Source organism: Bos grunniens, chromosome 4, assembly GCF_055505025.1.
Source record: "Bos grunniens cultivar Pamir isolate PY7600 chromosome 4, Bosgru_T2T1.0, whole genome shotgun sequence".
In the NCBI taxonomy this organism is placed as follows: domain Eukaryota; kingdom Metazoa; phylum Chordata; class Mammalia; order Artiodactyla; family Bovidae; genus Bos; species Bos grunniens.
The window spans coordinates 64,594,939-64,622,923 of NC_141168.1; the positions used below are offsets into that span (position 1 = coordinate 64,594,939).

Below are 27,985 nucleotides of genomic sequence, written 5' to 3' on the forward strand. Positions count from 1 at the left end.
AGAAGGGGACAATAGAAGATGAGGTGGTTAGACAGCATCACTGACTCAATGGACATGAATTTGAGCAAACTCTTGGAGACAGTGCAAGACAGGGGAGCCTGGCATGCTGCGGTCCATGGGGTTGCAAAGAGTCAGACATGACTTAGTGATTGAACAACAACGTGACCAACAGGGAATTAATTTCCAAAATAAACATGCTCTTGGATTGGAAGAATTAATATTGTTAAAATGACAATACTACCCAAAGCAATCTATAGATTTAAGGCAATCCTCATCAAATTACCCATGACATTTTTTTCATACAACGAGAACAAAGAATCTGAAAATTTACATGGAAACACGGAAGACCCAGAAATACTAGAGCAATCTTTGGTGGGGCAGAGGTGGGGAAGCAGGAGGTATAACTCTCCCAGATTTCAGACAATACTACAAAAGCACAGTAATTAAAACAGTGTAGTATTGGTACAAAACCAGTCATGCGGATCAATGGAACAGATCAGAGAGTCCAGAAATAACTCGTACACCTATGGTCAATTATTCTTTGACAAAGGATGCAAGAATATAAAACAGGAAAAAGTCTCTTCAGCAAATGGCACTGGGAAAGTTGGACAGCTGCATGTAAATCAATGCAATTAGAACACATCATCATACCATGCACAAATGGCTTAAAGACTTAAACGTAACACATGACACCATAAAATTCCTTAGAAAAAAAGCATAGGCAAAACATTCCCTGACATAAAATGTGCCAATATTTTCTTAGGTCAGCCTCCCAAGGCAATAGAAATAAAAACAAAAATAAACACATGGGACCTAACCCCCAAGCTTTTGCACAGCAAAGGAAACCATAAAAAAAAAAAAAAAAAGACAACCTATAGAACGGGAGAAAATATTTGCAAATGATGCGCCAGACAAGGGCTTAATCTCTAAAATATACAACTCAACAATAAAAATCGCAAACCAATCAAAAAATGGGCAGAACTCAACAGACATTTCTCCAAAGAAGACATACAGATGACCAGTAGGCACATTAAAAGATGCTCAACATCACTAATTATTAGAGAAATAAAAAATTAAAACTAGAATGAGGTCCTGGTACCACCTCATACCAGTCAGAGTGACTAGCATTAGAAAGTCTACCAATAACAAATGTGAGAGGATGTGGAAAAAGGGAACCCTCCTACTCTGTGAGTGAGAATGTAAACTAGTGCACCTACTATGGAAAATAGTGTAGAGGTTCCTCACAAAAGTAATATTACCATATGATCCAGCCATCTCACACCTGGGCATATACCCAGACAAAAATATAATTCAAAAAGATACATGCACCCCTTATGTTCATAGCAGCACTATTCATAATAGCCAAAACATGGAAACAATCTAAATGTCACTGACGGATGAACTGACAAAGATGTAGTACATACTTACACATAATGAGGTACTACTCAGCTACAAAAAAGAATGAAATAATGCCATTTGCAGTAACATTGGTGCAAGTAGAGATATCACAATGAGTGACACAAGTCAGAAAGAGAAAGACAAATACCATATGATATCACTTACATGTGGAATCTAAAATATGGCACAAACGAACCTATCTACAAAACAGAAAGAGACTCACAGACATACAGAACAGATTTGTAGTTGCCAAGGGAGAGGTGGGTGGGAGAGGAGAGAAGGACAGGAAGTTTGGGATTAGCAGATGTAAACTCTTATACATAGGAAAAGTATAAACAACAACATCCTACTGTATAGCAAAGGAACTGTATTCATTATCCTGTGATAAACGATAATGGAAAAGAATATTTTAAAAAGAATGTCTGTACATGTATAACTGAGTCACTCTGCTAAAAATCATGACACTATAAATCAACTATACTTCAATTAAACTAAATTAATTTTTTAAAAAGATAACATTTACAGATAAAAGTTAGCAACAGATTTCAAATACGTCTGAAGGGCCAAAATAAATTTAGGATGTTTTATCCACTTGCCACATTCAGAAAGTTTCAATTTCACTGGCTTGCAACCCTTTATACTATAGCCTCAACCTGAGAGTCATTTGTGACTTTGGAGTACACCTTATATTTTAAACAACTCCCTGTAACAAATTACTTGACCAAAACTAGTAAGTATGGCTATTCATCTTCCTTTGCTTCCACAAACCACCCTAAGCTCACTATCAAATATGAAGACATGGTCCAAATTTCAAAGCAGATACAAGCTGAGAAAAACAGCAAACCAGTAAACAACTTTAAGTAATATCCTTTCAGTACAAGTAGTTACTAATTATTCTCTATTCATCTGGGCTTTCAAGTCATGGTCAAAAGATACAATATCTTTATATCCTAAAAATTTCTCAGCTAATAGGAACAAAATCTATTTATTCAATGTTGGAATTTCATTTTTAAAAACATGGCATTTACATAAGACATATGACTGTTGTTTGGTATAAATATTTGTTTACAAGTCACATTAAGTAAGCCAGGTTTGGGAAATGTTATATATACAAGTCTAATTAAGAAACAAAATATATAAATGTATGCTACAAAACAGTATGTAAACAGAGATAATGTTCTTCAATTTAAGATAGCCATATTTAAGAAATAATAGGCAACTTTCAGTATTCCTGCCAGGAAAATCCCATGGACAGAGGAGCCTGGCAGGCTGCAGTCCATGGGGTCATAAAGGGGTCACATGACTGAAGCAACTGAGCATGGCAGCACAGCAGGCAACCTCCAAACTCTGCTTAGTTTAGAAACCTCAGCAACATTAGAAAGCTACTTAACAGTTTTAAAGCAGGGATTTCTTTACGTAGAGGCAATAGGGTATACTGGAAAGGACTCAAGGTTTGGAGTTAAGACTTTGGTTCATTCCTAACTTACTCACCATCTGTGTGTACATGAACAAATTAATTAAGGTTTTCAGTCTGAATATATAAAAGAGGGATATTTTATGAGCTTATTCCACAGATCAGAAATAGGTGAAATACATCTAGCACAGTAAAATGGTACCTGTAATTAAAAATTTTTTTAATTGCAATGAGATCTTTATGAGCAAAACAGAAATTTAAATGACAATAACCTTTTCAACTAAATTTACTATTTAGCAGACTGAGTTAAGGCCCTAGTAGATACATTAGCAAAAAAAATTTTTTTTGAGTAGCCGCAAGAGATGTCAAAAACAGAAATTTTTGTAGACCACAATCTTGAGAAAGGCAAAACACTGGTATGGGAATCAAACTTGGACAGTGTGCTGAATCTTACTTCTCCCAATGGGTAAAACAGAAGTTACATTAAATTATCTGCTCATTTTTAATTCTAAAGATACATGGAACTAAGTAAAGTGGTTGACACTGAAAGCTGTGAAGGCAGATTGCCTGGATATCCTAATCTCTAAGCATGTTTCTTTTCTACAAAATGGGAATAATAATGATATCTATCTCAGATGTTCTCTCTTGCCATCTTCTGCTTGACCATGTCCAACTTACCCTGATTCACGGACCTAAACATTCCAGATTCCTGTCTTAGGAATCAGTGAACTAAAGTGGATGGGAATGGGGGAATTTAATTCAGATGAGAAGAAATGGAATTGCCCTCATAGTCAACAGAAGAGTCGAAAATGCAGTATTTGAGTGCGATCTCAAAAATGATAGAATAATCTCAGTTTGTTTTCAAGGCAAACCATTCAACATTACAGAAATCCAAATCTATCCCCAACCACTAATGCCAAAGAAGCCCAAGTTGAACAGTTCTATGAAGACTTCAAGACCTTCTAGAACTAACACCAAAGAAAGATATTCTTTTCATCACTGGGGATTGTAATGCAAAAGTGGAATGTCAAGAGAACCTGGAGTAACAGGAAAGTTAGTTTGAGTACAAAATGAAGCAGGGGAAAGGTTAAGAGTATTGCCAAGAGAACCCACTGGTCATAGCAAACTTCCAACAATGCAAGAGATGACTCTACATATGGACATCACCAGATGGTCAATATAGGAATCAGACTGATTACATTCTTTGCAATTGAATATTGAAAAGTTCTATACAGCCAACAAAATCAAGACCCGGAGCTGACTGTGGCTCAGATCATGAGCTGCTTATTCCAAAATTCAGACTTAAATTGAAGAAAGTAGGGAAAACCATTAGGCCATTCAGGTATGACCTAAATCAAATCCCTTATGATTATACAGTGGAAGTAACAGATTCAAGGGATTAGATCTGATAGAGTGGCTGAAGAACTATGTATGGACAGAGGTTAGTAAAGTTGCACAGGAGGTGGTGACCAAAACCACTCCTAAGAAAAAGACTGGTAACAAGGTAAAATGGTTGTCTGAGGCCTTACAAATAGCTGAGAAGAAAGAGAAAGAGAAGAGAAAGAAAAAGGAGAAAAGGAAAGATATACCAAACTGAATACACAGTTCCAAAGAATAGCAAGGAGAGATAAGAAAGCCTTCTTAAGTGAACAATGCAAAGAAATAAAGGAAAACAATAGAGTGGGAAAGACTAGAGATTGCTTCAAGAAAATTAAGAGATACCAAGAGGGAACATTTCATGCAAAGACCGGCACAATAAAGGACAGAAATGGTATGGACCTAACAGAAGCAGAAGAGATTAAGAAGGTGCACAATTTCACAAAAGAACTATACAAAAAAGGTCTTAATGACCCATATAACCATGATGGTTTGGTCACTCACCTAGAGACACACATCCTGGAGTGTAAAGAGGGCCTTAAGAAGCATTACTACTAACAAAAGCTAGTGGAACACTGTACACAGAAAACCCTAAAGACACTATCAGAAAATTACTTGAACTAATCTGTGAATCTAGTAAAGTGGCAGGATACAAAATCAACTCACAGAAATCACTTGCATTCCTATATACTAACAATGAAGAATCAGAAAGAGAAATTAAGGAATCAATCCCATTTACCACTGCAACTAAAAGAATAAAATACCTGAGCATAAACCCTACCTAAGGAGACAAAACAGCTGTATATAGAAAACTACAGGACACTGATGAAAGAAGTCAAAGATGACATAAACAGATGGAGAGATATACCACGCTCCTGGGTTGGAAGAACCAATATTGTGAAAATGACTGCAATCCCTACCAAATTACCAATGGCATTTTTCACAGAACTAGAACAAAAAATTTCACAATTTGTATGGAAATGCAAAAGACTCCAAGTAGCCAAAGCAATCTGGAGAAAGAACAGAGCTGAAGGAATCAACTTACCTGATTTCAAACTATACTACAAAGCTAGAGTCATCAAGACAGTATGGTACTGGAACAAAAACAGAAGTATAGACCAATGGAATGAGATAAAAGCCCAGAGATAAACCCATGCACATATGGGCACCTGATCTTTGAGAAAGGAGGGAAGAATACACACTGGGAAAAAATCTCTTCAATAAGTGGTGCTGGAAGAACAGGACAACTATGTGCAAAAGAATGAAATCAGAATACTGCCTAATACAATACACAAAGATAAGCTCGAAATAGACTAAAGACCTAAAATGTAAGACCAGAAACTACAAAACTCTTAGAAGATAACACAGGCAGAATACTGTATGACATAAATCATAGTAAGATACTTTATGATTCACCTCCTAGAATGGAAATAAACAAAAATAAATACATGGGGCCTAATTAAACTTAAATGCTTTTGCATAGGAAAGGAAACTATAAATGAGGTGAAAAGACAACCCTCAGAATGGGAGAAAATAATAGCAAATGAAACAACTGACAAAGGATTAATTTCCAAAATACACAAGCAGCTCATACAACTCAATACTAGAAAAACAAACAACCCAACCCAAAAGTATGCAAAAGACCTAGACAGACATTTCTCCAAGGAAGACATACAGATGGCTAATAAGCACATGAAGAGATGCTCAACATCACTGCTTATTAGAGAAATGCAAATCAAAACTATAATAAGGTATCACCTCACACCAGACAGAATGGCTGTAATCAAAAAATCCACAAACAACAGTCTGGAGAGGGTTTGGAGAAAAGGGATCCTCCTACACTGCTGGTGGGAATATAAAATGATACATCCACTATGGAAGACAGTATGGAGATTCCTTAAAAAAAAAAAAACAACTAGGAATAAAACCACCATATGACCCAGCAATACCATTTCTAGGCATATACCCTGAAGAAACCAAAACTGAAAAAGACACATGTACCCCAGTGTTCACTGTAGCACTATTTACAATAGCCATGGCATGGAGGCAACCTAGATGTTCATCAACAGATGAATGGATAAAGAAGCTATGGTATACACACACACACACACACACACACACACACACACACACACACACACAAATGGAATACTATTCAGCCATAAAAATGAACACATTTGAGTCAGTTCTAGTGAAGTGGATTAACCTAGAGCCTATTATACAGAGTGAAGTCAGAAAGAAAATATCGTGTATTAAGACATATATATGGAATCTAGAATAATGGTACTGACCAATGTTTGCAGAGCAGCAATCGGAGAAGGCAATGGCACCTCACTCCAGTACTCTTGCCTGGAAAATCCCATGGATGGAGGAGCCTGGAAGGCTGCAGTCCATGGGGTCGCTGAGGGTCGAACATGACTGAGCAACTTCACTTTCACTTTTCACTTTCATGCATTGGAGAAGGAAACGGCAACCCACTCCAGTGTTCTTGCCTGGAGAATCCCAGGGATGGGGAAGCCTGGTGGGCTGCCGTCTATGGGGTCGCACAGAGTCGGACACGACTGAAGTGACTCAGCAATAGCAACAGCAATGGAGACACAGACATAGAGAACATACTTATGAACAAGCATGGGGGAGAAGAGGGAGAGGGTGAAATAGATGGAGAGAGTAGCATGGATGCATATACACTAACTTATGTAAATACAGAGCTAATGGGAACTTGCTGTATGACTCAGAGAACTCAAACTGGAGCTCTCTAATAACCCAGATGGGTCGGAATGGGCGGGAGGTGGGAGGGATATTCAAAAGGGAGGGGATATATGTACACCTATGGTTTACTCATGTTGATGTATGACAGAAATCAAACCAATATTGTAAAACAATCATCAATTAAAAATAAATATTTTTTAAAAAGTTAGTGGAGGTGATGGAATTGCAGCTGAGCTATTTCAAATCCTGTTAAAGTGGTGCACTCAATATGCCAGCAAATTTAGAAAACTCAGCAGTGGCCACAGGACTGGAAAAGGTCAGTTTTCATTCCAATCCCAAATAAGGGCAATGCCAATGAATGTTCAAACTACTGCACAATTGTGCGCATCTCCACGCCAGTAAGGTTATGCTCAATATTCTGTAAGCTAGGCTTTAGCAGGACATGAACCAAGAACTTTCAGATGTACAAGCTGGATTTAGTAAAGGCAGAGGAATCTGAGATCAAACTGCCAACATCCATTGGAACACAGAAAAAGCAAGAGAATTCCAGAAAAACATCTACTTCTGCTTCACAGACTACGCTAAAGCTTTTGACTGTGTGGATCAAAACAAACTGGAATATTCTTAAAGAGATGGGAATACCAGAGCACTTTACTTGCCTCCTGAGAAACCTGTATGCAGGTCAGGAAGAACAGTTAGAACCAGACATAGAACAACAGACTGGTTCAAAATTGGGAAAGGAGTACAAGGGTGTGAATTGTCACCCTGCTTATCTAACTTCTATGCAGAATACATCATGCACAATGCAGGGCTGGGTGAATCACAAGCTGGAATCAAGACTGCTGCTGATGCTAAGTCGCTTCAGTCATGTCCAGGTCTGTGCGACCCCATAGATGGCAGCCCACCAGGCTCTGCGGTCCCTGGGATTCTCCAGGCAAGAACACTGGAGTGGGTTGCCATTTCCTTCTCCAATGCATGAAAGTGAAAAGTGAAAGTGAAGTCACTCAGTTGTGTCCGACTCTTCGTGACCCCATGGACTGCAGCCTATCAGGCTCCTCCATCCATGGAATTTTCCAGGTAAGAGTACTAGAGTGGGTTGCCATTGCCTTCTCTGGGAATCAAGACTGCTGGGAGAGAAATCAACAACCTCACATATGTAGATGATACCACTTTAATGGCAGAAAGTGAAGAGAAACTAAAGAGCTTATTGATAAAAGTTAAAGAGGAGAGTGAAAAAGTTGGCTTAAAACTCAACATACAAAAAACTAAGATTGTGACATTCAATCCCATCACTGCATGGCAAATATTAACAGACAGGGAAAAAGTGGAAGCAGTAACAGACTATATTTTCTTGGGCTCCAAAATCACTGTGGATGGTGACTGCAGCCATGAAATTTTTGATGCTTGCTCCTTGGACGGTACGCTATGACAAACATAGGCAATAATAAAAAGCAGAAATATCACTTTGCCATCAAAATCCATACATTCAAAGCTATAGTTTTTCCAGCAGTCATGTACAGATTGAGAGTTGGACACATCTATACATGAGAAGGCAATGGCATCCCACTCCAGTACGCTTGCCTGGAAAATCCCATGGATGGAGGAGCCTGGTGGGCTGCAGTCCATGGGGTCACGAAGAGTCGGACACAACTGAGCGACTTCACTTTCACTTTTCACTTTCATGCATTGGAGAAGGAAATGGCAACCCACTCCAGTGTTCTTGCCTGGAGAATCCCAGGGACAGGGGAGCCTGGTGGGCTGCCGTCTATGGGGTCGCACAGAATCAGACACGACTGAAGCGACTTAGCAGCAGGATACATGAAAAAAGGCTGAGTGCTGAAGAATTGATGCTTTTTCAGTGAAGAATTGATGCTTGTGGTGCTGCACAAGACTCTTGAGAGTCCCTTGTACTGCCAAGGATATCAAACCAGTCAATCCTAAAAGAAACCAACCCTGAAAATTCAATGGAAGGACTAATGCTGAAGCTGAAGCTTCAATACTTTGGCCACTTGATGTGAAGATCCAAATTATCGGAAAAAACTGATGCTGGGAAAGACTGAAGGCCAAAGGAAAAGGTGGCAGCAGTGGATAAGATATTTAGATAGCATTACTGACTCAATGAACAGGAATTTGAGCCAACTCTGATAGATAGTGCAGAACAGGGGAGCCTGGCATGCTGCAGTTCATGGGGTCGCAAAGTGTCACAACCGACTTAGCAACTGAACAACAACTATCTTAAAGCAACATGAGGATTAAATATATTCAAAGTACAGAGAACAGTGGATAGCACATGAGAAAAAATAAACAGCTAATAAATAAGTCTTACTATTAAAATGAAAATATCTCGTCATTATTTTAATTTTTAAAAGCTGGAAAAATCACAGTAAAGGACAAATTCATGTTCTTATTCCATGAATAAAATTATACTCAGATTATTGCTATTGTTTTAGGATATAAAAGCATCTATTCCTCTTTCATAGTGTTCTGCAGAAAAGATAAAACATCAAAATAAAAGTATAAGTTTAAGCTAAAAAAAAGAGTTAGTGAGCCTCTAATTGAGACCTAAATATCTCAAAACTTTAGGAAGAGAAATGAGACAAACAAAAAATTGTGAAATGTAAACTTCTAGTTTTGGCAACAAATTTGAAAACTCTCTGCTCCCGGTGCCAAGTGAAATGATACGGCTGTCTAGCCATCTTGCTAGAATTGAAACTGTGCTGCATCCGTGGAATCCCTCCCTTTCTAGAGTGTGAAACTGATCTTGTTACATCTGTCAAACCCAGTGATTGCTAGAGCTTCCCCTGCAGAGAAATTAACTGTGATTATGGTTTTTCTGGTTTGGGTCAAAGGGCTCCCCCAAAAAGTTGCCTCAAAACCCATGGACTCTGCAAATGACAGTGGGTGGCAAGGAAAGGCATATAAAATCTGATGTGAAAGATTTCAGAGAAAATCGCTCAACAAAACAGTAGGCTGTGGGGAATATGCTTCCTTGGGAATCTGGACACTTTCCTCCCTTTTTTCCTTATGTGAACTGTCAAGTATTGATTTTAGAAAAGCTATGGCTGAGCAATAAAACTATCATCAAAAGGCTATGGTATTGTGTTAAATATCAGATCAGATCAGATCAGATCAGTCGCTCAGTTGTGTCCAACTCTGCGACCCCATGAATCGCAGCGTGCCAGGCCTCCCTGTCCATCACCAACTCCTGGAGTTCACTCAGACTCACGTCCATCGAGTCAGTGATGCCATCCAGCCATCTCATCCTCTGTCGTCCCCTTCTCCTCCTGCCCCCAATCCCTCCCAGCATCAGAGTCTTTTCCAATGAGTCAACTATTCACATGAGGTGGCCAAAGTACTGGAGTTTCGGCTTTAGCATCATTCCTTCCAAAGAAATCCCAGGGCTGATCTCCTTCAGAATGGACTAGTTGGATCTCCTTGCAGTCCAAGGGACTCTCAAGAGTCTTCTCCAACACCACAGTTCAAAAGCATCAATTCTTTGGCGCTCAGCCTTCTTCACAGTCCAATTCTCACATCCATACATGACCACAGGAAAAACCACAGCCTTGACTAGACTAACCTCTGTTGGCAAAGTAATGTCTCTGCTTTTGAATATGCTATCTAGGTTGGTTATGACTTTCCTTCCAAAGAGTAAGCGTCTTTTAATTTCATGGCTGCAGTCATGATCTGCAGTGATTTTGGAGCCCAGAAAAATAAAGTCTGACACTGTTTCCACTGTTTCCCCATCTATTTCCCATGAAGTGGTGGGACCAGATGCCATGATCTTCGTTTTCTGAATGTTGAGCTTTAAGCCAACTTTTTCACTCTCCACTTTCACTTTCATCAAGAGCCTTTTGAGTTCCTCTTCACTTTCTGCCATAAGGGTGCTGTCATCTGCATATCTGAGGTTATTGAGATTTCTCCCAGAAATCTTGATTCCAGCTTGTGCTTCTTCCAGTCCAGTGTTTCTCATGATGTACTCTGCATATAAGTTAAATAAACAGGATGACAATATACAGCCTTGATGAACTCCTTTTCCTATTTGGAACCAGTCTGTTGTTCCATGTCCAGTTCTAACTGTTGCTTCCTGACCTGCATACAAATTTCTCAAGAGGCAGATCAGGTGTTCTGGTATTCCCATCTCTTTCAGAATTTTCCACAGTTTCTTGTGATCCACATAGTCAAAGGCTTTGACATAGTCAATACAGAAGAAATAGATGTTTTTCTGGAACTCTCTTGCTTTTTCCATGATCCAGAGGATGTTGGCAATTTGATCTCTGGTTCCTCTGCCTTTTCTAAAACCAGCTTGAACATCTGGAATTTCACAGTTCACATATTGCTGAAGCCTGGCTTGGAGAATTTTGAGCATTACTTTACTAGCGTGTGAGATGAGTGCAATTGTGTGGTAGTTTGAGCATTTTTTGGCATTGCCTTTCTTTGGGATTGGAATGAAAACTGACCTTTTCCAGTCCTGTGGCCACTGCTGAGTTTTCCAAATTTGCTGGCATATTGAGTGCAGCACGTTCACAGCATCATCTTTCAGGATTTGGAATAGCTCAACTGGAATTCCATCACCTCCACTAGCTTTGTTCGTAGTGATGCTTTCTAAGGCCTACTTGACTTCACAGGATGACAGACACACAGGATGTCTGGCTCTAGGTCAGTGATCACACCATTGTGATTATCTGGGTCGTGAAGATCTTTTTTGTACAGTTCTTCTGTGTATTCTTGCCACCTCTTCTTAATAACTTCTGCTTCTGTTAGGTCCATACCATTTCTGTCCTTTATCGAGCTCATCTTTGCATGAAATGTTCCTTTGGTATCTCTGATTTTCTTGAAGAGATCCCTAGTCTTTCCCATTTGTTGTTTTCCTCTATTTCTTTGCATTGATGGCTGAAGAAGGCTTTCTTATCTCTTCTTGCTATTCTTTGGAACTCTGCATTAAGATGCTTATGTCTTTCCTTTTCTCCTTTGCTTTTTGCTTCTCTTCTTTTCACAGCTATTTGTAAGGCCTCCCCAGACAGCCATTTTGCTTTTGTTAAGTATGAATACTTCTTAATGACTTATTTAAGGAAAAAAGTACAAAAGTGGAATCCAAATAGCACATTCAATGAACATAAGATGAACTGCAGGAAACAACAGCTGTAATGTTGCATTTTAAAAGTGCAATGAGATTATGAAAAAACACAACAGAGGTTAATGGTAAAATTCCAGCTTTTAAATGTAAATGACTTGGAATGATATTACTGTCTTCATTCTGAAAATGTTTCATTAAATCCAGTAAAACTAACAAAAAATAAAGCTATCCACGTGGGATCAGTCAGAGATTCTACTCAAACGAGGTCAAAGATTTCTCACATATGACATCAAAAGATAATCCATAAAAGAAAAAAATGATAAATTAAGACTGTAGCAAAATTAAGAACTTCTGCTCTTCAAAAAACAAGAAAAAAGGTCAAACACTGGGAGCAAATATTTGCAAGTCAAATATCTAATAAGGGACTTACATCTCAACGCATTAAGAAAACAAATAACCCAATTTTAAAAGTAGCCAAGAGATCTGAAATTTTCATGACAAGCAATAGCATGAAAAGATACTCAACATCATTAACTACTAGGGCAATAGAAAAGAAAACCACAATGAGTTACCATTACATACCTATCACAATGGTTCAAAAACAAAAGCAAAGAGAGAAATCCCATATACTGCAAGTGAGAACACAAAATGGTACAGCAACTTTGGAAAACAGTTTGACATTTTCTTATAAAGTTAAACATGACTCATATGTTTATCATACAGCCCACACAGGTAAAATAAAAACCCATGTTAACACAAAACCCTGTCTGAATGTTTACAGCAGCTCTACTTAAAAATACCAAAAACTAATTTCAGTGTCCCTCAATTGAGTGTGAGACTTCCACATAATGGAATACTGCTCAGCCATAATAAGGGATGAACTGATATAAAACAATATAGCTAAATCTCATATGAATTACGTTAAGTGAAAGCAGCCAGACTCAAACAGATATGCACTATATGATTTCGTGTATATGGCACTCTAGACATAAAACAGTTCCGTTGCCAAGCACTGATGGGTGGAGAGGGACTAACTAGAGAGGGGCAGGAGGGAATTTTGGGGTGATGGAACTGCTCCATATTTGATTGTACTGGTCATAAAACTATGTGCGCTTGTCAAAATCACAGAATTGTACACGAAAAAGGGTGAATATTACTCTATGCAAATTTTCCTTATTAAAAAATTTTTGCTATTAAGTTGGATAAAAATAAAATAACCCCAAACTACTAACATGCAAAAAACCTTAAAATGAGAAAAAAATGGCTAAGTCCATTTGGGGAATTTAGTCACAATTGTGCTCCACGAGATGAGTCTCATGTTTATGTCTGTTTGGTTTTACTATTCTGGTAGTAAAATGAGATAGATTTGACTGTCTAAAAATACACTTAAAAAAAAACCACCTACTCTAAAATGTTTTGTTAATAACAAATGCCCACTAGGGCATCAACTCAATAAAACTGATTACTCTACATTCCAATCTGCTCCCTTCATTCTGTCAACATTTTTTAAACATTGACTACCCACCGTCAGAACACTCATCTCTACATTTCATCAGCTTATTTCAAATTCTCTTTAAGTTTCACTTTTAAACAAGATCTGTTTTTCCCTTGATACTTCTATCAGTCATATCCTTACCACAGCAATTTTTCTCTGTCACCTTAGTCCAGGTCCTTATCTCTTGATCCTAGGTAGTCTTCCAGATTTTAGTGTTATCTCTGCTTTCATTCATCCTACCTGTGGCTGGCTGACTGATCTAAAGACTTTAGTTTCTCATTTTTACCTGGACTGCCGCCACTCAATCAGTGGAACTGTTTTTCAGTGGAAATCTATCCACTGAAGGATATTTTAATGGGACAGAGGGGAAAATTAGACACTTTAGTATTACTCTCACAGAAATATGAAAAAAATGGGTTTAGATTATATTATTAAAAAGCTTCCCTGGTGGCTCAGATGGTAAAGAATTTGCCTGTAATGCGGGAGACCTGGGTTAGATCCCTGCGTTGGGAAGATACCCTGGAGAAGCGAAAGACATACCCACTCCAGGATTCTAGCCTGGAGAATTCCATGGACAGAGGAGCCTGGCATACTACAGTTTATGGGGTCACAGAGTCGGACATGACGGAGTAACTTTTAAGTTAATTTGTATCTATATCATTTAGGAATGTTAAGCAAAAGCAGTTTGAGAAAAATCTAATTGAAAGAAGAGCAGCGAGCAGCTGAGAGGAGATACCCCACGTCCAAGGTCAGGAGAGGAAGCTGTGAGGAGATACCCCACCGCCAAAGTAAGGAGCAGCGGCTGCCCTTTGCTGGAGCAGCCGTGAAGAGATACCCCACGTCCAAGGTAAGAGAAACCCCAGTAAGACCGTAGGCGCTGAGAGAGGGCATCAGAGGGCAGACAGACTGAAACCAGGATCACAGAAAACTAGCCAATCCAATCACACAGACCACAGCCTTGTCTAACTCAATGAAACTAAGCCGTGCCGTGTGGGGCCACCCAAGATGGCCGGTCATGGTGGAGAGGTCTGACAGAACGTGGTCCACTGGAGAAGGGAATGGCAAACCACTTTAGTATTCTTGCCTTGAGAACCCCATGAACAGTATGAAAAGGCAAAAAGATAGGACACTGAAAGATGAACTCCCCAGGTCAGTAGGGGCCCAATATGCTACTGGAGATCAGTGGAGAAATAACTCCAGAAAGAATGAAGAGACAGAGCCAAAGCAAAAACAACACCTAGTTGTGGACGTGACTGGTGATGGAAGCAAGGTCCCATGATGTAAAGAGCAATATTGCATAGGAACTTGGAATGTTAGGTCCATGAATCAAGGCAAATTGAAAGTGGTCAACAGGAGTAGACAACAGTGAACATTGACATTTTAGGAATCAGCAAACTAAAATGGACTGGAATGGGTGAATTTAACTCAGACGATCACTGTACCTACTACTGTGGGCAAGAATCCTTTAGAAGAAATGGAGTAGCCATCATAGTCTACAAGAGAGTCCAAAATGCAGTACTTGGATGCAATCTCAAAAATGACAGAATGATCTCTGTTTGTTTCCAAGGCAAACCATTCAATATCACGGTAATCCAAGTCTATGCCCCGACCAGTAATGCTGAAGAAGCTGAAGTTGAATGGTTCTATGAAGACCTACAAGACCTTTTAGAACTAACACCCCAAAAGATGCCCTTTTCATTATAGGGGACTGGAATGCAAAAGTAGGAAATCAAGAAATACCTGGAGTAACAGGCAAATTTGGCCTTGGAATACGGAATGAAGCAGGGCAAAGACTAATAGAGTTTTGCCAAGAAAATGCACTGGTCATAACAAACACCCTCTTTCAACAACACAAGAGAAGACTCTATACATGGACATCACCAGACGGTCAACACCAAAATCAGATTGATTATATTCTTTGCAGCCAAAGATGGAGAAGCTCTATACAGTCAACAAAAACAAGACCAGGAGCTGACTGTGGCTCAGATCATGAACTCCTTATTGCCAAATTCAGACTTAAATTGAACAAAGTGGGGAAAACCACTAGACCATTCAGGTATGACCTAAATCAAATTCCGTATGAATATACAGTGGAAGTGAGAAATAGATTTAAGGGACTAGACCTGATAGACAGAGTGCCTGATGAACTATGGATGGAGGTTTGTGACACTGTACAGGAGACAGGGAGAAAGACCATCCCCAAGAAAAAGAAATACAAAAAAGCAAAATGGCTGTCTGGGGAGGCCTTACAAATAGCTGAGAAAAGAAGAGAAGTGAAAAGCAAAGGAGAAAAGGAAAGATATACTCATTTGAATGAAGAGTTCCAAAGAATAGCAAGGAGAGATAAGAAAGCCTTCCTCAGTGATCAGTGCAAAGAAATAGAGGAAACAATAGAATGGGAAAGTCTAGAGATCTCTTGAAGAAAATTAGAGATACCATGGGAACATTTCATGCAAAGACAGACACCATAAAGGACGAAATGGTATGGGGCTAAGAGAAGCAGAAGATATTAAGATGAGATGTCAAGAATACACAGAACTCTACAAAAAAGATCTTTATGATCCAGATAACCAGGATGATGTGATCACTCACCTAGAGCCAAACATCCTGGAATGTGAAGTCAAGTAGGCCTTAAGAAGCATCACTATGACCAAAGCTAGTGGAGGTGATGGAATTCCAGTTGAGCTATTTCAAATCCTGAAAGATGATGCTGTGAACGTGCTGCACTCAATATGCCAGCAAATTTGGAAAACTCAGCAGTGGCCACAGGACTGGAAAAGGTCAGTTTTCATTCCAATCCCAAAGAAAGGCAATGCCAAAGAATGCTCAAACTACCGCACAATTGCACTCATCTCACACACTAGCACAGTAATGCTCAAAATACTCCACACCAAGCTTCAGCAGTATGTGAACTGTGAACTTCTAGATGTTCAAGCTGGTTTTAGAAAAGGCAGAGGAACCAGAGATCAAATTGCCAACATCCGCTGGATCATGGAAAAAGCAAGAGAGTTCCAGAAAAACATCTATTTCTGCTTTATTGACTATGCCAAAGCCTTTGACTGTGTGGATCACAATAAACTGTTAAAAGTCCTTCAAGAGATGGGAATACCAGACCACCTGATCTGCCTCTTGAGAAATCTATACGCAGGTCAGGAAGCAACAGTCAGAACTGGACATGGAACAACAGACTGGTTCCAAATAGGAAAAGGAGTACGTCAAGGCTGTATATTGTCACTCTGCTTATTTAACTTATATGCAGAGTATATCATGAAGAATGCTGGGCTGGATGAAGCACAAGCTGGAATCAAGATTGCTAGAAGAAATATCAATAACCTCAGATAGGCAGATGACACCACTCTTATGGCAGAAAGTAAAGAAGAACTAAAGAGACTCTTGATGAAAGTGAGAGAGGAGAGTGAAAAAGTTGGCTTAAAGCTCAACATTCAGAAAACTAAGATCATGGCATCTGGCCCCATCACTTCATGGCAAATAGAAGGGGAAACAGTGGCTGACTTTTTTTGGGGGGACTCCAGAATCACTGCAGATGGTGATTGCAGCCATGAAATTAAAAGATGCTTACTTCTTGGAAGCAAAGTTATGACCAACCTAGACAGCATATTTTTTTAATATGCAGAGACATGACTTTGCCAACAAACGTCTGTCTAGTCAAGTCTATGGTTTTTCCAGTAGTCATGTATGGATGTGAGAGCTGGACTATAAAGAAATCTGAGAGCCGAAGAACTGATGTTTTTGAAGTGTGGTGTTGGACATGACTCTTAAGAGTCCCTTGGACAGCAAGGAGATCCAGCCAGTACATCCTAAAGGAGATCAGTCCTGGGTGTTCATTGGAAGGACTGATGTTGAAGCTGAGACTCCAATACATTGGCCACCTGATGCGAAGAGCTGACTCATTGGAAAAGACCCCCTTGCTGGGAAAGATTGAAGGCAGGAAGAGAAGGGGATGACAGAGGATGAGATGGCTGGATGGCATCACCGACTCAATGGACCTGAGTTTGTGTAAACTCCAGGAGTTGGTGATGTACAGGGAGGCCTGGTGTGTTGCAGTCCACGGGGTCACAAAGAGTCGGACATTACTGAGCAACTGAACTGAACTGAATTCAAAGAACTTAAGATAATCTCACAGACCACTGGGTAGAGCACAAAAGATTAAATTAAAATTAAATTTAAAACATTAATTGTATCATACTGTTCTCCATAGTGGCTGTACAATTTACCCAATAGTGTAAGAGGGTTCACTTTTCCCACACCCTCTCCAGTATTTATTATTGTAGACTTACTGATGATGGTCTAAAAAAACCGAAAAGAGAACTACCATATGATTCAGAAACTCCACTCCTGGAGATAAATCCAGAGAAAATCATAACTTGATAAGATATATGTACCCCAACGTTCACTGCAGCACTATTTACAGTAACCACGACATGGAACCAACCTAAATGTCCATCGACAGATGAATGGATAAAGAAAATATGGCACATATATACACAATGGAATACTACTCAGCCATAAAAAGAAACTGAATAATGCCGCTTGCAGCAACATGGATGGACACAGAGATTATCACATTAAGGGAAGTAAATCCGAGAAAGACAAATATGGTATCACTTATATGTGGAATATTAAAAAATTATGGAATGAACTTATTTACAATACAGAAACAGACTCACAGACCTAGGAAACAAACTTATGGTTACCAAAGGGGAAAGGTAGGGAGGGAGGGATAAATTATATATGGGAGTAACATACATAAACCACTATAGAAAAAATAGTTAAACAACAAGGATCTACTATATAGCATAGAGAACTCTAGTCAGCATTCTGTAATAACCTTTACGGGAAACGAATCTGAAAAAGATTGTGTGTGTGTGTATAAACTGAATATCTTTGCTGTACACCTGAAACTAACAACACTGTAAATCAACTATACTTCAATTTTTAAAAAATTAACTGCATCAAAAACACAATGCCTGCATCACGGCCAGAAGTTTTCAAATAGCAACTAATGCATACCAAACTCTGATGGAGGCCTTCCCTGGTGGTCCAGTAGTGGACAGTCCGCCCATCAATGCAGGGGACACACTTCGATCCCTCGTCTGGGAGGATTCCACATGCCAGAGGGCAACTAAGCCAGCGCACCATAACTACTGAAACCCACATGCCCTAGAACCCATTCTCTGCAACAAGAGAAGCCACCACAATGAGAAGCCAGTGCATGGCACTAGAGAGCAGCCCCCGCTTGCAGCAACTAGAGAAAGGCCATGCTTAGCAAGTAAGACCCAGCACAGCCAAAAGGAATAAATACCAATTTTGATAGATACACATTAGTCTTGAATAGCTAAATTAATACCTTGCTACTCAATGGGTTTACTTCTATCTGCATCATTTTTAAGATTTTTAGAAGGTCTACAGAGTTTTAGGCTCTCCTCCCAAATTACTTAATTCTAGTCTTTAGAACTTTAACAAGATCTCCATATGATTCCTATGTGTATCAAAGTTTGAGAAGCACTGGCCTAAAACAAGAGTTGGCAAATTCTGTAAAAAGTTAGATAATGTTACATTTTGCAAGCTATTAGCTCTCTTTTTTAACTATTCAACTATGCTGCTTACCATGAAGATAAAAAGGTCAATACATAAGAAAGTATAATTAAAGATGTATATACACCTAGAAAAAACAGAGCTCCAAAATACTTAAGGCAAGAAAATGACAAAATTGAGAAATACACAATCTAGTAATTTAACAGAGATTTTCAGTATCACTCTCTCAGAATTTTCAGTGTTTTCAGTATCACTCTCTCAGAATTAAAGAGAAAATCAGCAAAGTCAGAAATACATGAACACCACCACCAACCAACTTAACCTAGCTGATATTTATAGAATGCTTCAATCAACAACAGCAGCCACTTATTCTTTTTAATTAAACATGATGTACTCTCCAGAAGGGAGCTTCCCTGATGGCTTAGCGGGTAAAGAATCTGCCTGCAATGCAGGAGACAAAGGACATGCGGGTTTGATCTCTGGGCTGGGAAGATCCCCTGGAGAAGGAAATGGCAACCCCACTCAAGTATTCTTGCCTGGGAAATTCCCATGGACACAGGAGCAGGGCGGGCTACAGTCCATGGGGTTGCAAGAGTCAGACCCAACCTAGCGACTAAGCACACACACACATTCTTCAGAATATAACACATGACAGACTACAAAACAAGTTTTAGCAAAACACTAAAATCATAGAAACTGTGTTCTCCAGTCACCTGGACTTATGTGAAAAATCAATAATAGAAAAAAATCAGTCCTGGGTGTTCATTGGAAGGACTGATGTTGAAGCTGAAACTCCAATACTTTGGCCACCTGATGTGAAGAACTGACTCATCTAAACAGACCCTGATGCTGGGAAAAATTGGGGGCAGGAGGAGAAGGGGACCACAGAGGATGAGATGGTTGGATGGCATCTCTGACTCAATGGACGTGGGTTTGGGTGGACTTCGGGAGTTGGTGATGGACAGGGAGGCCTGGAGTGCTGCGGTTCGTGGGGTTGCAAAGAGTCGGACACGACTGAGTGACTGAACTGAACTGAATAGAAAAAATGTGGGAAATCCCCCAAAGATTACAATATCACACAACAAACTTTTAACTTTAACATAGATCAAAGAAGAAATTTCAAGGAAAATTAGAAAATGTCTTGTGAAACAGCATAGTACTGCTTTAAGGATAAGATACATAGAACAATGGAACAAAAACAAAAACAAAAAAAGAGAGCTGAGAAACTGTTTTTGGACAAAGATGCCACGGCAATTCAACAAGAGAAAGCATAGTCTTTTCAGCAAATGGTGCTGGAACAATTAGAAAGCCATGTTAAGAAAAAAAAATTCCTCACCTCATACAATAACAAAACTTAACTCAAAATGGATCACACAACCTAAACCTAAAAGCTAAAATGATAAAACTAAAGAAAACAATAGGAGAAAAATCTTTGTGACCCAGGCCTGAGCAACACTTCCTTAGCTATGATCCTAAAAACTGCAGTACATAAAAGAAAAAGTTGACAAATTGGATTCGTAAAGTTAAAAGTTTGCATTCTTCAAAAGATATCATTTAAAAAAAGAAAAAAAGACTTCCCTGGTGGCACACTGGATAAGAATCCACCTGAGAATCACTCAGAGGACACAGGCTCAATCACTGATTAGGAAGGTCCCACATGGCATGGAGCAGCTAAGCCCACGCACCACAGTGGCTGAGCCTGTGCTCTGGAGCCCACGAGCCCCAACTACTGAGCCTGTGTGCCTAGGGCCTGTGCTCTGCAGTAAGAGAGGCCACCGCAATGAAAGGCCCAAGCACTGCAACAAAGGGTGGCCCCCACTCACCACAACTGAGAAAGTCCATGCAAAGCAATAAATGCAAAGTAACAAAGACCCATTGCAGCCAAATAGAAAAGAAATAAATTAATAAAAAATTTTTTTAAAAGAGATAAGCCACACAGCAGGAGAAAAGTGAAAGTGAAGTCACTCAGTCATGTCCGACTCTTTGCGACCCCATGGACTATAGCCTACCAGGCTCCTCTGTCCATGAGATTTTCCAGGCAAGAGTACTGAAGTGGGGTGCCATCGCCTTCTCCAGGGATCTTCCTGACCCACTTCCAAATCATATACCTGATAAAAGGCTTCTAGTAAGAATATAAAACAAACCCTTAAAATTCAGTCATAAGACACAAAACCCAATTTAGATCAAAAAAAGATTTAAACAGATACATCAGCAAAGGTAAATGAATGACTAACACACACATTAAAAGATACATCATCAGTCATTAGAGATGGTTTAAATGCATTTAAATTTGATTAAATGCAAATTAAAACCACAATACATCACCACTCCACATCTACATTTAGGGGCATTCTCAAGTAGATCAACTTTAAGAAAGGAGAATGGAAGGTAAGAATCTGGAAACTGACTGTCTTAAAATTATCTTTGCTGACATACTCAATGGAAAGCTTCTATATGCCTCCTGCAGTACACAAACCATGCTTAAGACAACTTGTATAAGAAAAGAAAAATTTAGTGACTTACAAAATATTTGGTTAACATGATTTGATGATCTGGAAAGGTGTCAAAAACGAATGAGGCTGATTTGGAAATGAAAAAAAAGTAGGGGTGGGAAAGGAGCAAGCAGGAAGGACAGAGAAGGGGAAGCGGAAGGAGAACTCTTGGTGAGTTCTCACCCATCAGCATCATTCTGATAGTCCTGAGCACTGGCAAATAGTTTGTTTGTTTGTTTTTAAAATCCTCTGATTGACTCCCACACGGGTTCTGTGCCCTAGCCCACAATGACTAATATAATGCACCTGCCCAGGCAAGTCTCCACATCTTTTCTTCAAACGCTCGTATCTAGAAATCACTCTGTTGCAACTAACTAGTGCAAAGCAGAGAACTGCACCAAGCAAAATTCACCTTCATTTTTGCCCTACATCCCAACCTGATATACTCAAATTATAGTACTTTTCAAAGTGTAATAATAATTACTGGTTTACATGCCTGCCTCTTCTGCCTCCCATTAGAGACTGTGCCTTCTTTAATGACAGAGGAATTTTTCATTCATCTTGAGATCTTCAGCCTCAGTATGCTATGGGATTTTCCAGGCAAGAATACTGGAGTGGGTTGCCATTTCCTCCTCCAATGACCCGTTATATAGTACAGTCAATAAATGTTCAGGGAACGGAAGGCTGATATAAACTACAGATATAAACTCCAAACATTTAGTTTGAATGTCTTTGTCTACAAAATATATTTTTAAAACATATTGTAGGCAAATGTATTGTAAAACTAATTTTTCCTTTCTTAGGAGGCTCTAATCTGAAATTAAGAATTTGATATGAGGACTTCCCTGGAGGTTCAGGGGCTAAGGCTCTGTGTTCCCTCCCAAAGCAGGTGGCCTGGGTTCGATCCCTGGTCAGAAAACTAGATCCCACATGCCGCAACTAAGAGTTTAAATGCCACAACTAAAGATTCTGCATGTCTCAACGAAGACGGAAGTTCCAACATGCCACAACTAAGACCTGGCGCAGCCAGATAAATAAATAAATCCTTTTAAAAAAACAATGTTATTACATATCTAATCAACTTCTATATAAAGCCTTTAGGAAAATGAGGAGACCGAAGGACTAGACAGAAGCTAGGCAACCTCGTTCTGGCTAGTACCAGTGGCTCTGGATATGTTTTCTGACTTTTGGTTTCCTCATGTGTAAAGTGAAAAAATTAAAGAACAATCTCTAAACACCCTTCAAATGTTAATATTCTAAGAATCTTTAACCCATGAAGTGTTTCATTAATCAACAGTCAGAAGATAGGAGGCATGTCACATGCTGAGTATTCCTAATATTTTCGTACCTCTTGCTAGAAAGCAAATGAAATTATCCTGTCAATATTCATTCAGTACTCAATTCCAGAAACAAAACGAAATAAGTGCCCCGCCCTCGACATCTACTTCTGAAATTATGAGATTGACCTTTCAGTTCTAATAATTCAACTCCTGAAGCAAACATTTAATCACATATCATAGGCAGTGACATAATAAACAAACTGAAAACTTACCTGCCAGGAAACTGCTCCCAAAATTGCTGTTGCAAGAAGACTGAAAAAAACTAACTGCTCTGAAATTAAGCAAAAATGACGCATTCCTTTGGATGCCATGATTCTGTCAAGGCTATTGTTATCTACTCTGTGGGTAAAACATACTTTATGGCAGTCATTTAATTTGGTATGGAATCCCCAAAGAGTTAAAAGAAAAATAATATGGCAAATCATCCAGAAAATTCCAAAAATGGAAAAGCCTGGTATTACAAAATACCAGAGATGAGTGTCTCTAAGTTTAAATGCTGAAAGAATGAAAAATGTCAGCTCAATCATCCCAGTGAAAACAACTGAAAGTCTTCTGCAAATTCTTCCGCGGTACAAAAAGGGTTTCCATCTTTCAGTCACTGAAAGTCCACTAAAATAAATGTCAAGGAAAGGATCAGTTATCAGGCAAATAAAAAAACATGCAAAGGCAACTGGATTTTTGGGAGTTTCCAATGAGGAGAAAAACAGCAAGACTGCAAAAATAACTAAGTTTGGAAGAGCTAGAAAAGACTTCATTCTCAGGTCGATAATCAGCATGGCCAAAGCTACAACAAGTAAAATGACACTCAGAGACTTTTCCACCAACATAGTTGTGCTGGCGATGGCAAATCCAACAAGTTCCAGAAATTCAACTGTGGTTAGTAAGGTGGGCCGATGGCGGACATAACCAGACATTCTCTCCACCAAAGAGCATAATATCCTTAACACTATGGAAGTTAGAAGCAAATATTTGGTTGATTCTTCTTTGACATCATTTTTAAAGGATGAATTATCAAGAAAACACAGGAAGCCAAGCAAGAATCCAAACCAAAGATTGGAGAGACTTAAACTTGCTGTTTCCATTGAAAAATAATAATAGAGTATGCTGGCAATTCCGAGAACAAAAAGACCAAGAATAAAAATGACCAAAATTAAGGAATTTGCTGTTTTTTCCCATCTTACATAAAGACCTAAGCATATAGCAACCAACAAATTGATTCTGGCTAAATAGCCAAGGTAACGGACTGAAGAATGCATGTTCACTTCTCTGTTTACTTCTTCCAGTCTTGTCATTGCTAAATAGAGACAATGACTAAAGCAGTAACGCAGTGATTTACACATTAATCTGTCAATCTGGGCTTTCTCCCCACGTTATGAAAATTAACTGCTTGTATTTCATCCAGTAAATCCAATGTATCTGTAACTCCTATTTCAGCACTTTCTCTGGTGGACTCTGTTTACAGTGATCTAAAACAGAAGAAAAAATATTTCACTGTTAATTTTATGTAATTTACCCTTCACATATATCTTTCTTATTAAAAAATAAAGACTAAGTGAGAAATAAACTATTTGGATACCCAGTTTAAAATCTGACTTGTGTGTATCTAAATGGTAACTGTCTCTGGCTTAAAAACTCTTCAGTTTATCCAAACAAAAATGGAGATTTGTTCTACTTATCCTATTCTAGGATTGTATGACTAGGTTGCCATCAACAAAAATTTTTCCAGAGATGGTAAGGAATTCACCAAACCCATTTTTATTCCAATATCCAGTTTTTCAACAATGTGCAATGATGAGATATTCAATTCGGCTTAAATGTAGCAGATGGGTCTGGAATAGTGGAAAGCTAGTCAACTCAAATAAAATGAGGGACGTCATTATTACCTCTAACTTGAAAAGCACCAGTATCCAATAATAGCAACCATTACCACCTGCCTAAAATCCTCTACATCTTTTTACCAGTTACTTCTAAAATGCTATAAAACCTTAGTCTCAACACTGTTTCACTAATAAACTTATTAGAAGTTTAACTGTATTAAAGTTACTCAGTCACTAAAGTTGATCCATCATTCTCCCTGTACTTTTACCTCTATTAAGTTACTTTGATGATCAAACATACAATCTCTGTAGTAAACCAACTCTGGACCTTTCTAGTCAAAACTGTAAAACTGAAATGTTGACCAATATTTATTGTAAATTTTAAAAACTATGATTTTATTTTTGGAAACTTACCACAACAATTATTTGTTAAAGGACTCAGATAATTATTTCAATCTTAAGGATCCCTTCAGGTTGCACTTCAAACATGACACCATCAAACAAAATGATTTAACTATCTACTAGGTAATTTTCTAGTATGCTATTTCAGAAGATATGATACATGCAAAGGTTTATGGTCACACTGAATATCCACTGAGAACTCAACAAGATTAAAAACTCAAAAAGCAACTACTTTGCAATCAGCTTATTTCTGCTTTCGCAGGACACTAAAAGAGCCAAGAGAAATATGAGATAACCTGAATTAACCCTGAATTACCCATATGGCTGCAGAAGAATGACACTGGATGACAACTTTAGGGTCTCTGGGAGGTTCAAAGTACTATTACCAACTTACAAGTTCAACAAGTATATTTTTCACAGCTAAGTTTATTTAATTAACTAAGAATTATGATTTTCCTCAATTATATTTTCAATCATTCCTTAAGATGCCACATACCACTAAAGAAAATATCTTCCTTTGGTATATTTAGGTTTTATCTTTTTATTTAAGTATGAGAAACTGACACTATCTAGAATGCACTGCATTTTAAAAAACATCACTTATACGTGCTATATAATCATTCAACAAATATGCTGGAATACACGTCCTCTAAGGGTTGATGGTACAGTCTGGGTTCAAATGACTGAACAGTGTTGGAGATAAAAAAAAAATCACACACTAGACTAAATGGTTGCAACTCAACTCATGAGACAGACATGTGTTTCTTTAGTCAACACTCTCATTCTCTGGGGCTAGGCAAGCCTCTCTTCCTGATTCTCAAATCTCTGACATCCACTTCTGACCAAATTCTTACCAGATGACTTTGTCTCCAATGAAGTCATCAAAAGGGAGCTTACCTGAGTTTCCAGCACCACAAACTCACCTATATCTACCATCTCCTGATTTAAGAAAAGAAGGCCCTCTGCCCGATCGAAGGCTACATCTTTTAGCCATGCATGTGACTCTTCCTCACGGTCTCTTCCAGAACTTCACACTCTCTCCTCTCTTCCAACTCCTACTACTCTTCTCTTATCCACTGGTGCTTAAACATTTGCAAAGCTCTTTTAAAAAATGATACCAAAAAAAAAAAAAATATATATATATATATATATACACATACAGAAACGAAACTAAAACTCAGTAATCCCCATCTCCTCCTACAAGTTCAGTCATCTGTCCCCTTGACACCCAATATTTGATTGCTTTACTTCTCACACGAACTAAGCCACGGTTTCCACCACATAACAACAAACTGCTCTGCCAAGTTCTTAAAATAACCTAAATTCCTAAATCCCATAAGTACTTTACACTCATTATCTTGCACATTCATCAAACCTTTGACATTTTTGACTCCCAGGGCTTCCCTGGTGGCTCAGAGGGTAAAGTGTCTTCCTACAATGTGGGAGATCTGGGTTCGATCCCTTGGTCGGGAAGATCCCCTGGAGAAGGAAATGGCAACCCACTCCAGTACTGCTGCCTGGAAAATCCCATGGACTGAAAAGCCTGGTAGGCTACAGTCCATGGGGTCGCAAAGAGTAGGACAGGACTGAGGGACTTCACTTTCACTTTCACCTTCTGAAACCTGCCCTTCCTTTAGCTTCCAAAGACCAGTCTTCAGAATTTCTTCCTAATTCACTGATCTCTCCTGTCACCTTGCAGGTTCTTCATTCTGAATCTATCCTTTGGATGTTCAAACCCAAGCCTAGGCCCTTCTCTCACTATATACGTAAATGTGTATTAATATGTATTAACCTACCTGACAGAAATGAAAGCACTAGCTCTGTCCTGCACTGAGGTGAAAGCTTAGAAAAAAAAGTAAAGGAAAACATGTAATTAATAAAGTATAGTACATTCATAGCATGGAATATATGCAGTTACCCTGTTATGGGCCAAAATCAACATGGCCGAATATTATTTTTTTTAATGGCTAATTCACGAAAGTCTTTCCCCATTTTGACCTTCTTCAAAAGACAAACATCGTCAATCAAGTGAGTAAAACAACAGAGCAGTGCAATCCTTTTCATTGGGTCTGCCAGCACACATGATTCAGTGGGAATTACTTGAGAGGCAGATAAAAAAGGAGCACAGAAGAGTCCACTGAATACAGGAAAAGTTAATAATTGTCAGGTCTGTTTTATAGCATCCTATATACTATTCTAACCCTCCTTTCACCACATATATTTAATGGTCACCAAGTCCTGCCCACTCTTCTTCTTAGACACTTCTTAAATGTTTCTACTTCTTTCCATCCTCAAGATCACAACCCCAATTTTGGCCACCATCATCTCATGGTTGAATGTCTCCTTGTATCCACTCCTGCCCTTCTCCAAGAAGTATCCTTTTTAAAGCCAAAACTTGTCACATCATTCTGTTATGTAAAAGCCTCCAAAGGCTTCCCATCACTCTAAGCAATAAAGTCTGAACTTCTTAAAATGCCTTAGGAGGCTTTCCTCGTTGGATGTGAATAACTCTCCCGCCACATCTCTGACCATTCTTTGTATTCTAGCCACAGGGATCTTTCAATTCTGAACTACACTGATGCTATTCCCACTCCAGGTGTACTCCTTTCTCTCCTCCAGACCCCACCACAGGTCCTCACACCTGGCTTATTCCTACTCTTCAGGTCTCAGCTTAAATCATTTCTTTGGGCAATCACCTTGACTCATTTGTATGATCCACGTACTTTCTGTATAATAGGAAAAATATTGATCATCAACTGTTTAGTATCTGCATTCCCCACTAGAGCACAAGGTCTCTCAAAGTTTGTCTTCAAAACTGTACACCCAGGGTTTAACAGAAAGTTTGACTCCAAACAGATATTCAACAAATACCTGAAGAAATGAAGACTGATACAGAAGTAACTGCATTTAA

At 38.9% G+C, this 27,985-nt stretch overlaps 1 protein-coding gene across 13 annotated transcripts in view; it reads right to left on the minus strand.

Annotated features, from left to right (window-relative positions):
- The window catches only part of TMEM168 (transmembrane protein 168), a 58,753-nt gene that overhangs the window by 29,519 nt on the left and 1,249 nt on the right, over nucleotides 1-27,985 (minus strand). For 3 of the 13 annotated variants that reach the window (XM_086396623.1, XM_086396622.1, XM_086396617.1), the window contains exon 2: nucleotides 23,068-24,321. The exons of 2 other annotated variants lie outside the window; for them this stretch is intronic. In XM_086396623.1, the coding sequence (XP_086252749.1) occupies nucleotides 23,068-24,195 (1,128 nt within the window). In that variant the 5' untranslated portion in view covers nucleotides 24,196-24,321. Of the gene's footprint in view, nucleotides 1-23,067; nucleotides 24,322-25,971; nucleotides 26,176-26,870; nucleotides 26,917-27,985 lie in introns of all 13 variants that reach the window. 8 more of the 13 variants (XM_086396625.1, XM_086396619.1, XM_086396624.1 and 5 more) reach the window with 5 other exon arrangements.